General features: G+C 50.7%; 1 protein-coding gene across 2 annotated transcripts in view; it reads left to right on the plus strand.

Moving 5' to 3' along the window:
• TMOD1 (tropomodulin 1) overlaps window positions 1-14,791 on the plus strand; it is an 81,689-nt gene that overhangs the window by 61,223 nt on the left and 5,675 nt on the right. Inside the window, exons 8-9 of one of the 2 annotated variants that reach the window (XM_046657615.1) lie at window positions 1,873-2,016; window positions 7,519-7,663. In XM_046657615.1, the coding sequence (XP_046513571.1) occupies window positions 1,873-2,016; window positions 7,519-7,617 (243 nt within the window). In that variant the 3' untranslated portion in view covers window positions 7,618-7,663. Of the gene's footprint in view, window positions 1-1,872; window positions 2,017-7,518; window positions 7,664-14,465; window positions 14,611-14,791 lie in introns of those variants that run through there. The other variant, XM_046657529.1, reaches the window with a different exon arrangement.

Raw genomic sequence — 14,791 nt, forward strand, 5'->3', positions numbered from 1 at the left:
CTTTATCATTATGTAATGCCCTTCTTTATCCATGATAACTTTTCTTGTTTTGAAGTCTATTTAGTAAAAACCAATTCATTTCTGGTTTTTTAAATAGGTAGGACAATTTCCTCTGATGTATTTTAAGTGATAGAAATAGTTCATAGTCTCTCATTGCTGCCAGTGGGGAACTTTTGGAACTCAGGAGATCACCATTTGATCCTGAGTTTGCCCGTGGAGACATGGCTGGCAAAGCCAATGCCCTGTACACTGTTATATCATGAACCAGAAACCAAACACATCCATGCTGGCACTCAGCTTAGCTCTGCAAATGTTTACGGGGCATTGACTCTGTGCCAGGCTAACAGCTGATGTCAGCCCATTCACACCAGTATACCCTTTGTCGAATACTGAAATGCTTCTGGGACGGTTGGTAAATAAGGCTGCCAGAGCTCTGTAAATGCCCCACTGCCTGCCCCAGCTCTTTTCTGGCCCCCCCCCCCCATTCTGATTCAGCAAACAAAGTTGACACCTGGCACGGCCGTGCCTCCAGGACCTGCCCAGGCACCGGTGTGTCCACTTGGATTGGCCTGGTGCACTTGCCGACTGGTTGTTACATATTCTGTCAGACCAGGCCAGGCCTTTCCTGGGGAGCAAGAGGGATGCTGTGGAGAGGGCACACTGGGTCCCTCCCATCAGGAGGGTCCCACCTATGCAGGGTCACAGAGAAGGCTGATGTGCCATCCTGGAGGTACACAAGTCGGGGAGCTGAGGAGGGAGTGACAATTTCAACAAGCAAGGCTTCCTGGGAGCAGAGCCTCGCAAAGGTTTCAGCAAGCAGAGAAGGGTGGCAGGAAGGGCGTTCCTGGCTCAAAGCCTCGTTTCAGACAACCAGGACCCCTGGATTACACCTCCGGGGCCCATCAGCTGCTGGTGTCTCCTTTCCTCCATGACGCATTGTTTCCATCAACTGCTAATCACCTCATTTCCTTCAGAGGCTCTGATTGTCATCTACACCCCTTGGCTGAATTCCTCCAAAACGTGCTGGGGGCCACCTGAGCTTGTCGCCTCCCCTTGCCCTGGCCCCTTCCCGGGGGAGCGGCGTCCCAGGCTTCTCTCTTTGCTCTCTTCTGCTCGGACAAAGAGAATGACTACTCCACGGAATTCCAGCGGGGAAACTGAAGAGACAAGTGGAGAGAGCATAGGGAGTTTGGGCTCTGCTAGTCACTCAGGGAACAGCGACAGGGACCTACTAGGTGCTGAGCGCTAAGGGCACATGGCATGAGTAAGGCGCATTTTCATCCCACCAAGAGCATATAGTCTGATGGCAGAGACAACACCAGTATAGAAACAACTCTACACAGAGGAATACAAGTTCCACGAGGGAGGTTACAGATAAATTCAAGAGGGCAGGCCACAGCTAGCTGGGGATATCAGTAAAGGCCCTTGAGAATGGCCTTGAAGGACGGGCAGGGTTTGGACGAGTGAAGCAGACAGGAAAGGGCGTTCCAGGTGGTAAGGACAGGATGAGCGGAGGGCAAGCTGTGGGAGAGCCCCGGGCATGCACAGAAGCTGAGAGTACAGGAGCCATGAGAGCTGAGGTCGAGCAGGGAGGAGAGCCAGGGCCTAGAGGCTTTGGATGCCAGCCGAGAAGCATGGAATCTCCGGTTGGGGTTCGGGAGCCATGGCAGGTTGGAGGGGAGGAGAGACACAGAGTTGTGCCTGGTGAAGGAAGCTGCGGCAATTGTCTCGCCTGCTCCCTGGCTCAAGCAGCATGTGCACAGGGGCCTCCGGCTCCCGGCAAGGCTCCTTAGTGTTTTAGCTTTGACCAAGAGGGCCTCGCCTTGTTCAGGGTGACTCATGGGTGCCCCCACTTTTCTCCTGTGGTTCAAGGCCCTTGCTGAGATGCTCAAGGTGAACAAGGTGTTGAAGACGCTGAACGTGGAATCCAACTTCATTTCCGGAGCCGGGATCCTGCGCCTGGTGGAAGCTCTTCCGTACAACACTGCTCTGGTGGAGCTGAAAATCGATAACCAGGTGAGGGGCGGGGGCCTGTGCGTGTCCTTCCCTTCGTGCCGCTCGCCATCCTGCACTTCCCCGCGTGCGGCAGCGCGGAGCGGGTGCTGCCGGACAGAGCAGGTGCTGCGGGTTATGTCAAAGCTCCAGAGCCCAGCTCTAAGGCACCTCGAAGACCATCCCGTGCACGCCTTCCGCCGTGCTCTCCTTCCTTCTTCATCATCCCCACCAAGCGCTCTTCCAGCTTCTGCTTGTACACCCCTAGTGATGGGGAGCTCACTCCTTACCAAGATGACCCCTTCCATTCTTAGTGAGAATAGCCTTCCTCATAGCCCGTAGAAATCAGCTTCCTATAAGCCCTGTTTGTTGGGACACGTCTGGGGCACAGATCTTAGAAACTAGGCTAACTATCCCCATTTTCTTCACTCACCCTCCACCCCTCACTGGGCTTTTGAGTCTCTTTACCATCAAGGTGATTCCCTGGGAAAACTCTAGTTTGTCTTTATCCTTATGGGGTTATCGTTTCTCTAGAACATCTGTGGCTCGGCCATTTATTTTCAGGGCAACTCATTCAGTTCTGACTTTCTAAGATGATGCTAATAATGACATCCTGTGTGTAAAATATCTTGCGTGTTACACATGTTGAGGGTGTACTGTGGGCCAGGCTCAGTGCTGCGCACCTTACACACATCCTCTCTGACCTTCCCCACAGGCCTGCAGGATGTGGGTGTCGTCTGTCTCAGTTTACAGAAGGGGGAAGGGCTCAGCGAGGCTGAGACGTGCAGCTTTCTCAGGGTCACCATTCAGCACTTTAGGAGGTCGCATTTGAATCCTGGCCTTTCTGACCCCCAAACCCACACTCCTTCTATACCACGTTGCTTCCGAGGTTAAAATGCCTTCTTCTTTATGGTTTGTGGGTTGGGAACTTGGTTTTTTTTCCTACATGAGAATTTTTGCTGAATGGTTATATAAATATGTGCAGGGGGAAAAGGCAGGAAATATAACAAAATTGTAAAACAGTGGTTATCTCTGGTTGAGATTATCTGCACCTTTTATCTTTATTGTAAAAGATTACAAACCTACAGCAAAGTGCATAAAACTTAAATGTGCAGCTTAACGCGTCACACCAGGCGTGGGGTCCCTGTCCAGGTCAAGAACTAAAGCATCACCAGCCTCCAGAAGACGTCAGCAGTCCCTTCCCAATCCCAACCCCTTCAAAGCTCTTCACAACGTGCTCCCTACTTACTTTCCTGCCTCTACGTCCCTGCTCTTACTTTTCTCTCCTCCAGAACCTCCCCCACTGCGTCTGCTCCCTTCTCTGCCTGAGAAAGCCTCCTCTTCCTCTGGATTCTGCTGAGGCTTCTCCCTCCCCAGTGGTGTTCTAGAACCAGCTGACTGTGCCCATCTCTTCCCAGCTCCCCTTCAGTGATGGAATCTTGGTACCTTGAAATCACCCCTAGTGGCAGTACCTACACTATGGACATTGGCAAACACTACAAATCCAACCTTTTTTTTTTGAGAACCAGCATAGGGCTGCCTTCTCCCATCAGCGTGCCATAGCTCCTCTAAGCCTCCCCTAGAGAGAGTTAGGTGCTCCCTCTCTTTGTTCTCCTAGCACCTTGGCTTCCCTGTGAGATTCTCAGAAGCTGGTGCTGAGTCTGAGTCATCTCCATATCCCAGTGCCCAGCTCATAACTTGGCCCTACGGTGTTGCTTGGTAAGCAGGGCTGCCCTGGATGGTTGTACGTGTTGTTCACTGCACAATGAGGTGGCAGGGGCAAAATCTAACCCACATTTCACTCTCCAAGCCTCGGTGTGGAGCTTTGTTCACCCAGAGAGGGTACTTTTTTCTATTTCATATAAAGAGGCCACATTAGCCTGCAGCAGCCCTGTCATGTGAATTTGCTACATTGGACCCCTTGCATCTCTCACATGCCAGTGGCCTTGCTGCTGCATCACCCATTCCCAGCCCCTCCCCACCCCACCCTTTATGCCGTGTCCATTGGCCATTGCTGACCCTGCTTTATTGGAGGCAGAAGGGGCACAGCTAATGGAACAAAGGCAGACAGCAGGCTTGGCAGAAGCCCTGGGCGAGGCCCTGGGATTGGCTGGTCATGTGACTGCAAGCCTGGCCGGGCAGGGAGTGAGGCTCTACCCATAGTCAGCTGAAACCTGACTCCCGGGGCAGAATATTGGCCAAGGACGACCCAGAGCACTGGCCCCAGGTCATTGTGCTGGCAGCTGACAGGGAGCGAGCTGCCCGCTCCCCCTCACTGTCCTCCCGGAGCCCAGAGATGGAGCCAGTGCTGACTATCACCCTCACCCTTGCTGAACACCCTGGGGCCAGAACAATCACTTCCCTGAGCCTCAGGTTCCTGACTTGTAAAATGGGGATAATAGGAATCTCTGCTTCCAAGGAGAGAGCAGACGTGAATCCTGAAGTTGTTTGCTTGTATGACCAACCCGAGGTGGGGGAGGGAACCCACGCTTTCCTCCAGGAGTTCATTCCCTGAGCCGGGACCGGGTATCTGTTGTCTCATTCAGTGCTCACAGAGACTCTATCGGTGGGGGACACAACCCACCCCTCCCCCTGCCGCACTGTGGCTGAGGAAACTGAGGCCCCTGCCCCAGCTCTCGCAGAGGGCAAGTGGCAGAAGAAGGCCCGAGCCCACACGCGGAGCCTGCCTGAGCTGCCCGTGGGCCTCGCTTGGCTTCTCCCAGCTCTCCCTGCCCTTGGGGTGAGGACAGAGCACGGGCCACCCCCTGCCCAGCCCAGGAGCCTCTTTTGGTTCGTTTCAGTGTCTGGCAAGTGCCGGCTGCAGCCACGGCCGTGCTGGGCGCTGTGTGTGAATGAGGCTCCGGCTCTGCCCTCTAGGAATTCCACACTGGATGGGAAGACAGACAAGGGTAGAAATGACCATTGAACAGGTGCTCCAGCAAGCCGCAGACAGCGACCATGAGATCCACTGAAGAGAGCTATCTCGGCTGGGAGCAGCCATCAGGGAGGGCTTCTTGGAGGTGGTGGAGCTTGAGATAAACCCATAGGCTGGACAGCGTCTCACAGGGTGAAGTGGAGGCCGAGGCATCCCAAGTGCAGGCAACCACGTGAACAAAGAAGGAGAGGAGAAAGCCGTGGAGCCCATCCAGACTGGACTAATGGTACCCCCAGGGGAAAGCCAGAGAGGGGAACTGGGAGGCCAAAGGGCTCCGAGTGGGCAGGCTGAGGGAAGGTGGGCTGTGGCTGTTGTCTGCAGCAATCAGAGTTGTGCTCTGGGAAGATGGCTCCTGGCTGGCTGGGAGAGGATTGGTGGCGTGGAGAGGGCATCAGGGAGACCAGCGGGGGGCTATGACCCTAGGAGCAGGGGGCTGTGGGGATGCTCCTGCGTGCCTGGGGTGTGGGGACTGGACAGGGCCTGGCGGGGGCAGGGGGCAGGGCTGAGGCAGGGCTGGGGAGGGGGGCTGCCCGCCCAGGCTCAGGGGACGGCCACCTGCACCTCTCACAGTGCGTCCCCAAGGCTTGAGCACAGCCCACTCCCTCTCTTTGGGTGCCCAGCCCTGGGCTCTGGGGAAGGTGACAAAGAGGAGGTGGTGAGTGGCATCTGATTTATTCTTCGTTCTTGGTTAGTCAGCGAGGGCTTCAGAGGCCACAGCGCTCTCCTCAGCCCTCGCGCCTGGAACCCGTGTCAGTGGGCATCTGTCTTCCTTCTTCCTTATACGGCCAAAGAAAGGGCCTTGAGGAGCTCTACCAGGCTCCACACAGAGCCTCGGAGCCTCGCAGGCTGGCTCTGGACACAAATTTGGTAACCAGGACTCGGGGCTGTTTGTTTACTCAATCAGTTTCTCTTTATCTCCAAGCAATGTTCTGTTGTCACCTGAAGTTGCCCCGAGATGGCAGGGAAGGTGGGAGGGGGCAGGGGACCCTGATCGAGAGCTGAGGGTGCTGAGAAAACGTCCTGTCCCCCCGCCTTTCACAGGTGGGGAAACTGAGGGTCAGAGAAGGGATGGCACGCGCCCGAGATCACAGATCAAGCGCCAGAGCTGGGTTGGAGCTGAGGCGTCCTGGCTTTCAGAGAGTTGCATTTATGGACGGATATAATGGATGCCCCAGGGAGCAGGCAGACAGACGGGGTGCCTGCAGGCCCCGTCCATCCCAAGCAGGCTGTAGCCCAGTGGTGGTGCAAGGTCTGGTGGACACTGGCTGGATTTCTTCTGTTTCATTCCAGTATTTGACAGTGAGGATGTGCTTAATATTTTGAAGAGAAGCTAAAGGAAGTGAATTATGTTTTCTCGTTTTTCCAGGTGGGATTATTTTCCTAGTAGACATTAGTTTAGAAAGAAAACAAAAGCTACGCTGGGGTAGGATCCCAAAGGCTTTCACGCAGGGCAACACTCCCTTCATTTTAGATTACACGCTCACGGCAGCTGGCTAGCTTTTTTTTTCTTTTGCTGGGAAAGATTTGCCCTGAGCTAACGTCTGTTGCCAATCTACCTCTTTTTTTTCCCTCCCCAAAGCCCCAGCACATGGTTGTACATTCTAGTTGTAGGTCCTTCTAGTTCTTGTATGTGAGCCGGCACCACCTCTTGGCTGCTGACAGACGGGTGGTGTGGTTCTGCGCCCAGGAAACGAACCCGGGCTGCCGCAGCGGCGGAGCACACTGAACTTTACCACTGGGCCATCAGGGCTCGCTCCTAACGTTTGTTTTCTAATCAGGCTGAACATGATTTTTGATTTTGCAAGATATCAGGAAAACACACTCTTGAAAACCCAGAGAGCAAGACTTTTGATCAATCATGCTCTCTGTTTTGTTCCTTATCCGTTTAGCTTCTAAGCAGCAGCTCTTGGTCCGTGCATAACGTTTGTGTCTGTAGCCCTGTGGCATATTGAAGAAATTCAGCCTGGAAATAGTCAGCTTCCGTGAGAGGGCAGGCATACATCACTGTCGCTTCCACTAAAGGCCAATTGTGTACTTCCACTGACCTCGCTTCTCAGGGAAAAATGAGGTGAAGTCAGTGGACGTGAGAGAAAAAGATATGATGTAGATTAAGCCTCTTCCTGTGCCGATCAGAATGGATCAGAATAAGTATTTGTGACCACACCCACCTTACAGGTGTCAGGTCCCCTGGAGGCCGTCCCAGACAGGAGACAGACCAACTCAGGGATGGCCTGTCTTCAAGTCTCTGACCCTTGAAGTCAAACAAGGGATCCAGTCCCAGCCAAGCCCCAGCTCCGCTGTATTCCCACTGTGTAACGGGGGAAAGGCCCTTCATGGAGCCGGGCCTCAGTTTTCTCACCTCTAAAATGGCAATAAGACTCATGCTCACCTGATAGGGTTGTGGGAGGGTTTGATGTGTTGATCCCTTAATCGGTACCTGGCATTGGTCTTCTCTCAACGGGGAGGTGACGTTTCGATTGCTTGGTGGTGGAAGGGTGAGGTGGGGAGGGCTGACCTCTGAGAGTCTAGCTCACACCGGGAACAGCTTTTTCCCTCCCTCCAATCCTCCCTTATGTTTCCTGTTATTGAAGTGCAACTTACAGGCAGTGAAGCAAATCCATCTTAAGGGGACAGCTCAATGGACTGACACACATCTATACACCTGGATCATCACCAAGATCAAGATCTAGAACATTTCCAGCACCCCAGCAGGCTCCCTCGTCCCCCTCCCAATAAATACCCTCCAAATACAATCATATCCTGATTTCCATCACCATAGATGAGTCTTGCCTGTTCTTAAACTTCATATAAATGGCGTCACGTGCATCTGCTCTTTTGTGTCTGGCTTTTTTAGCTCAACATTGTGAGTGTATCAGTTACCTATAGCTGTGTGACAAATTACTCCCCAACACTTAGCAGCTTAAAACAACAATGAACATGTATTAGCTCCCAGTTTCTGAGAGTAAGGAGTCCGGGAGCAGTTTGGCTGTGTGGTTCTAGCCCAAGATCCCGGATGATACTGTGTCAAGGCGCAGTCTGAAGGGCTGACCAGGGCTGGAGGAACTGCTTCTGAGACGGCTCCCTCCATGGCTGTTGGCAAGAGGTCTCAGCCCCCTGCCATGTGGATCTCTCCATGGGGCTGCTTGAGTGTCCTTGCTATATGGCGGCTAACTTCTCCCAGAGCCAGTGACACAAGGCAGAGAAAGAAGAAAGCCACAAATGCTTTTTATGTCCTTTCTGCCATGTCTGTCTGTTAGACGTGAGTCACTATGCACAACCACACTCATGGGAGGGGAATTAGCGCTACCTTTTGAAGGGAGGAGTATCAAACAATTTGCAGGCATATTTTAAAATCACCAGAGTGACAACCATCTATATTATTTTCTCTTGCTGCAGTTTAGCCAGAAAGACCTTTCTCACCAGCAGGGCTCCCCAAGGATGGACCAGGCTGCCTGAGAGGGTGGTGCACTCCCACACTGAGGGGGTGTGAGAGAACAGAATGATTTGGCAGCTGTGATATGGAGGGAGTTTTAATACCTGCCAGGGTTTGGGGCTCAAGTTGGACTAGAGAATTCCCAGGGCTCCTTTCTGTTGTTTTTCCAAGTATTCCCAGTTGTCCATATCTTCTGGATTATATAGAAAAGGCCACGATTGGCCCCATCAGAAGTACAAAGTGAGCTGCTTGATGCCCATGGTGCCTCTGGCCAGCATGGGGGTCTCAGAGCCGCCAGCTCCAGGTCACAGCTCGATTCCACCCGAGTCGTTAGTTGGCCACTTCATTACATAGTGGATCTGATCATCTTCTCGTCAGATTGATAATACGTGGTCACGGTCAAGGGGTGAGGACACAAGAGCTGTCATACACTGCTGAAGGGCACCTCAGCGTTTTTATCATTTGTGACAGCACAACGGTCATGATTTTAATTCAAAATGTGCCTGTCTTTCAACCCAGCAATTCTATCGCTCATGTCCAACCTGAAAGAACACTCCTCTGTCCCCTGCGGATCCCGGTGCCGCAGTGTTTGTAACCAGGAAAGATGGAAGCAAGCTAAATGTCCGTCTACACCAGGGCAGCCCTGTTATGGGAGCTGGTTCTCCAGGGACTGGTGAGGAAGACCTCCAGAAAATAGTAAATGAAAAGGCAAGTTGCACAACAATAAGTAGAGTATGAATCCATTTAAAGAAAAAAATCAAAAATAAGAAAAATCTATATATTTTTGTTATGTACTTCATAGAAAAAATCCATAGGAACAAGCCCCATTGGCCATGGGGGTTACCTCTGTGGGAAGGGGGTAGGATTGGGGATAAATGAGATGAAGGTCTGCCTTCATTTTACTCAATCTGCTTTAGTATTATTCTAATTTTTAACAATGTGATTATATTTATTCACAAGTGATTTATTTAATTCTTAAGCAAATCTGAAGAGGGCAAGAGTTCTCCCGTGACCCCGTCTCCCAGAGTCTGTTGTTGCCAGTCCTGGTCTCTCCCCACGGGGCTCCTAGTTGCCTTCACCCACTGGTGAGGTCGTCTCCTGATTTTTTATGCCATCCAAGCAAGCTATTCATAGACTCACGAACACAGGCCCCACAGGCCTTAAGGTCACGGAGCCCCAGCCTTCCCCATTCGTGGTGACATCTAGGAGACCCTCACAAGACACAGTCCGCCCTGTTTGCACGCCTCCAGGGGCGGGCTGTCTACCACCTCGCCAGGCAGTCCCTCCATGTGCGACTCTGTCAGTGGTTAGGTCGCGATCCTCCACGCTGGGCCCAACTCTGTCCGCCCGGGGAACTGCTCTCCACAGCCCTCCTCCTGCCCTCTGAGCTCTCCCCGAGGCAGCCAAGTGAGGCGAGAGCCAGCACAGACTCCAGAGCAGACACCTGCAGCTGACCAGCTCAGTGATTTGGGGAAAAGTTCTTCATACTTCTGTTCTTCACTTCCTTGCCTGTAAGATGAAAGTTGTAATAACAGTACACATCGCATTGGTTTCTGGGGAGGAGAAAATGAGCTCGCTTACGTAAACTGCTTATGACATTGCCTGGCACACAGTAATCACTAAATAATAAGTATTTGAAAACAAGTCAGAGACCAGAGTTTTAGTCCTGACTCTGTCCTCACGGCCTCGTCTCCCGTCTGTGAAGTGATTGAGGCCTTCTGGTCCCAGAGTCCCTAGAGAAAGGCAGGGCCTGAGCATGAGCAAGGATGAAGCAACTTAAGATGTATGCACTTTTTCTATTTTACTCTTTAATGTAAAAATAATGGTTTGGGTCCAAGATTAACACACCAGGAAGCCTGGCCACAATTGTCTAATAGAACCCTGTATCCTCTCGCACACACCCGGACTCATCTGCATGTATCTCAGGGACGCTGGACGCTCGTGTGAGAATGTGGGCCTAGCGGGTCCTCTGAAGGTCTTCCGGCCCCAGGTCAGGGTCAAGCCTTGGCTGTGTCATTAGTGGAGGGAGCATAGTCCAGCTTCCATCTCTACACGGGCTCAGGATTCATCTCTAAGATGGAGGAGCCAGTTTCTGCCTGCCTTGCCCCCTCCCAGGATGTAGGGAGGTTAAAAGGGGGCAGTTTGCCCTGGGGTCGTTGTACCCTGACTGAGCAGCGTGAAGTGTCAGCTTTGCAGAAGCAGCCTCGCAGTCGTTGGCAGCCCCTCCGCTCAGAAGAGACAGGTGCTTTCTGATGCTGATCCGCCCTGAGTTCCAGCAGAGCTTTCCCAGCGAGTGACCTCAAGGAGAGGTCAAGCTTCCTGCTAAGAGGGGTGGATGGGGGACCTGCCAGATCCTTCTTGGGGCCTCACGTGGTCTCTGTACCGTCTGCCCAGCCAAGTCAGCCAGAGCCCAGGGCTGTGCTGAGTCCTCTGAGGACAGGCCTGAGCTCTTCCCAGCACTTTCAGGAGCCTAGCCAGATGGGCTGGTGGTGTGTCACCAGCGTCCCTCTGCCTGCCTCAGTGGGCATTCCCAGCCCTGTCTGAACTCAGATGAGCTCTGGTGAACTCAAGAGTACCTGGGAGGAGTTCACCAGCAGCAGTCCCACCTGCAGTTCCAGGCTTGTCCTTTTGGATGCTGGGTGCTGTCTTCCCACCCCTCCCGTGTTGCTGTGCACCAAACATGCTCCCGTTTCCTCCATTCAGTTCTTTCCTTGACTTTGACCTAGAGGCACTGGGTCTGATGTGCTATCCAAGGGCTCAACAGAGCTTTCTGCAATGACGGAAATGGTCTATAGCTGCGCTGACCAATGTGGTAGCCACTAGCCAGTGGCTATTATACACTTGAAATGTGGCCAGTGCAACTGAGGAACTCAATTTTCAGTTTTATTTAATTTTAATTATTTAAAGTTTAAAAAACCCAAACAATTCAATTAAAAAATGGGCAGAGGATAAGTAGACATTTGTCCAAAGAAGACATACAGACGGCCAACAGGCACATGAAAAGATGCTCAGCATCACTAATCGTCGGGAAAATGCAGATCAGCCACAAGGAGATATCACTTCACACCTGTTAGAATGGCTGTTATCAAAAAGACGAGAAATAACAAGGATTGGTGAGGATGTGGAAAAAAGGGAACCCTCGTGCACAGTTGGTGGGAATGTAAATTGGTGCAGCCACTATGGAAAACAGTATGGACATTTCTCAAAAAATTAAAAATAGAAATACCAGATGATCCAGCAATTCCACTGCTAGGTAGTTATCTGAAGAAAACGAAAACACTAATTTGAAAAGATATCTGCACCCCTTTGTTCATTGCAACGTTATTTACAACAGCCAAGACCTGGAAGCAACCTAAGTGTCCATCGATGGGTGAATGGATAAAGAAGATGTGGTGTATATATATAATTATTATTATATTATACAGCCATATTCAGGAATATTATTCAGCCATAAAAAAAGAATGAAATCTTGCCATTTGTGACAATGTGAATGGCCTTTGAGGGCATTATGCTAAGTGAAATAAGTCAGACAGAAAAAGATAAATACCGTATGATCTCACCTGTATGTGGAATCTGAAAAAAACAAAACAAAAAAAACCAAGCTTGTAAAGACAGAAAACAGATTGGTCGTTGCCAGAGGTGGGGGTGAGGGGTGGGTGAAATGAGCAAATGGGGTCAAAAGATACAAACTTTCAGTTATAAAATAAATAAGTCATGAGAATGTGAGGTACAGCATGGCGACTATAGTTAATAATACTGTATTGCAATTTGAAAGTTGCTAAGAGAGTAAATCTTAAAAGTCTTCATCACAAGAAAAACAATTTTTTTGCAACTCTGTATGGTGACGGATGTTAACCAGACTTACTGTGGTGATCATTTCACAATGTATACAAATATCCAATCATTATGTTGTACACCTGAAATATAATGCTATATGTCAATTATACCTCAATTTAAAAACTTTTTAAGTTAAAGAGCCCCATGTGTGTGGCTAGTGGCTGGTTCACGGAACAACCCAGGTCTGTTGGAGAGACAGATATGGAGGCAGGTGACCCAATAAGGCAGATGGACCGAGCCAGGAGTAGAGAGGAACAGACAATGCGCCACTAGAGGGTGGAGAGGGGGAAAGATCGTTTCCAGGTGTGGGGAATCAGGAAGGGTCTCGGTAAGGAGGGGGCATTTGCAATGGGTATTAAAGCATCAGGGGTGCATCAACCAGTGGGTACAGGAGGGTAGGGGCATTCCACGTGGAGGCAGGAGGGCACGTGAGCCTTTGGAAGGAGCTCTCCGCCTGCACCAGGTACCATGTTACTCCCGGGGTAAACAGATGAGTAAGGACCGAGAGAGGGAAGGACGGAGAGGACTAAACGGTGCAGGGCCTGGAGGGCCAGGCTGGGGAAGAGGCAGGCTTATCCTGTGGGGTTGTTGAGGGAATGATCCGAGAGCCTCCAAGGTGGGCACAAGACACAGTAAGCTCTTCATATCCAGCGGCAGCTGTTGGCCGTGGGGGGCCGCGGAGGAGCGCGTGTTTCTGTTTTCGTCTTCTTTAGATCCATTCGGGAGTATTGCCATCTTAGCAATATTGTCTTCTCATCCATGAATACGGGATGTTTTTACTTTTATTAGGTCTTCTTTAATGGACAATGCTGTCTTGTAGGTTTCACTGTACAAGTCTTTACTTCCTTTATTAAATTTATTCCTAGGTATTTTTTGTGTTATTGTAAATGGAATTATTTTCTTAATCTTATTTTTGGATTGTTTGTTACTAGTATATAGAAATACAGCTGAGTTTTGTATATTGACTTTTATACCTTGCAATCTTGCTGAAATCATTTATTAGCTCTAATAGTTTTTGGTGGATTCCTCAGGATTTTCTAGATTCAGTATTGTGTCATCTGCAAATAGCAATAGTTTTGCTTCCTCCTTTCCAATGTGGATGGCTTGCACTTCTTTGTCTTGCTCAGTTATCCTGAATTGGGCCTCCAGGACAATGCTGGTGACAACTAACATCCTTGTCTCTCTCCTGTTCTGAGGGGGGAAGTCTTTAACCATTAAGAATGATGGGTGCTTGCTTTCTCTGTCTTTTCAAACCTCTTTGAGATTATGTCTATCTTTCATTAGCTTATGGCAACAGAAAACTCAAACAATACGATATAAAGAAGGAAACAAAGTTCCTAGGTCCCGCCACCGCCGTACACTCCCAGGCCTTTTCAGTGCGGATATGTGTGTATGGAAAATGGAGGCAACTTTACATAAACATGACCTGCTTTGTAACTAGGCTTTTTCTCTACTCAGTCTCATTTCATGGCCGTCTTTCCAGGCCTGCAACCAAAGATCTGCATCATCGTTTCGCAGCCACCTGTGTTGTATTGTGAGGCTGAACTGGCACTCTTTTGAGCAACTCCCTTTTGGTCAATGTTTAGGTTGTTTCCCTTTTTCTCACTATTATAAACGAGACTGAGAACATTCTCATCACATCCTTCCCAACACTGTCTGCTGTGGGTTTTCCTTTTCTTTTCATCTTTGTCAGGAGACTCACTGTAAGTTTTGGGATAGGAGCTGACATGATCCGAGTAGTTTTAGGAAGCTAAGTCTGGCATTCCCAACCTACTGTGTGACCTCGGGCACGTCCTTTGCCCTCTCTGGGCCTCAGTTTCTTCACTGGTGAATTGAAGAGTTAGTTTACATGACAGGTTATCAAGCCTGGCTGTACACTGGAATCACCTGGAGAGTTTTAAAACTGCAGGCACCTGAGTCTCACTCCCAGCGAGTCTGATGTGATCAGTATGGGGTGTAGCCTGGGTGGTAGGATTTTTAAATCTCTTTGAGACTCGACGGATTGAAGGTCCTTCCTGTCCAGATATTCTAGGAAGGCTGCTGTGGGGCAGTGGAAAGATCTGTTCTTGGCATCCAGCAGCCCCGGATTTGAATCCCAGCTCATTCACTCCTGTCTGTGTGACCCTTCACCTTCTCCAAACTTGCATTTCCCTGCTCTGGGAGGGGGCGTTAAGATCCCGCCCACCACTCAGGGTTTCTGGGTGTACAGAGGTTTAGGTCCTGCACGAGTGGAAGGAGTGGTGATTATTGTTCTTTTCTTGATCAAAGAGCCAGCCCCTGGGCAACAAAGTGGAAATGGAGATCGTGAGTATGTTGGAAAAAAACGCAACGCTTCTCAAATTCGGCTACCACTTCACCCAGCAGGGGCCCCGGCTTCGGGCGTCCAACGCAATGATGAACAACAACGACCTTGGTGAGTGCGAACGGGCTCCCTCCCACCTGCCTGCCATCCTTCCCACCTGTCCTGGGGTGGCAGGGAAAATTCCACCAGGCCTGCTCCACAGGAGTGCTCTTCGAGCCGACTCCTGATTCGCACAGGGACCACATTTCCTTGTTGCCTGTGTTGGCCCCTCATCTCCTCCCCAGGCTGTGAG

This window comes from Equus quagga, chromosome 1 (assembly GCF_021613505.1).
Source record: "Equus quagga isolate Etosha38 chromosome 1, UCLA_HA_Equagga_1.0, whole genome shotgun sequence".
Lineage (NCBI taxonomy): Eukaryota > Metazoa > Chordata > Mammalia > Perissodactyla > Equidae > Equus > Equus quagga.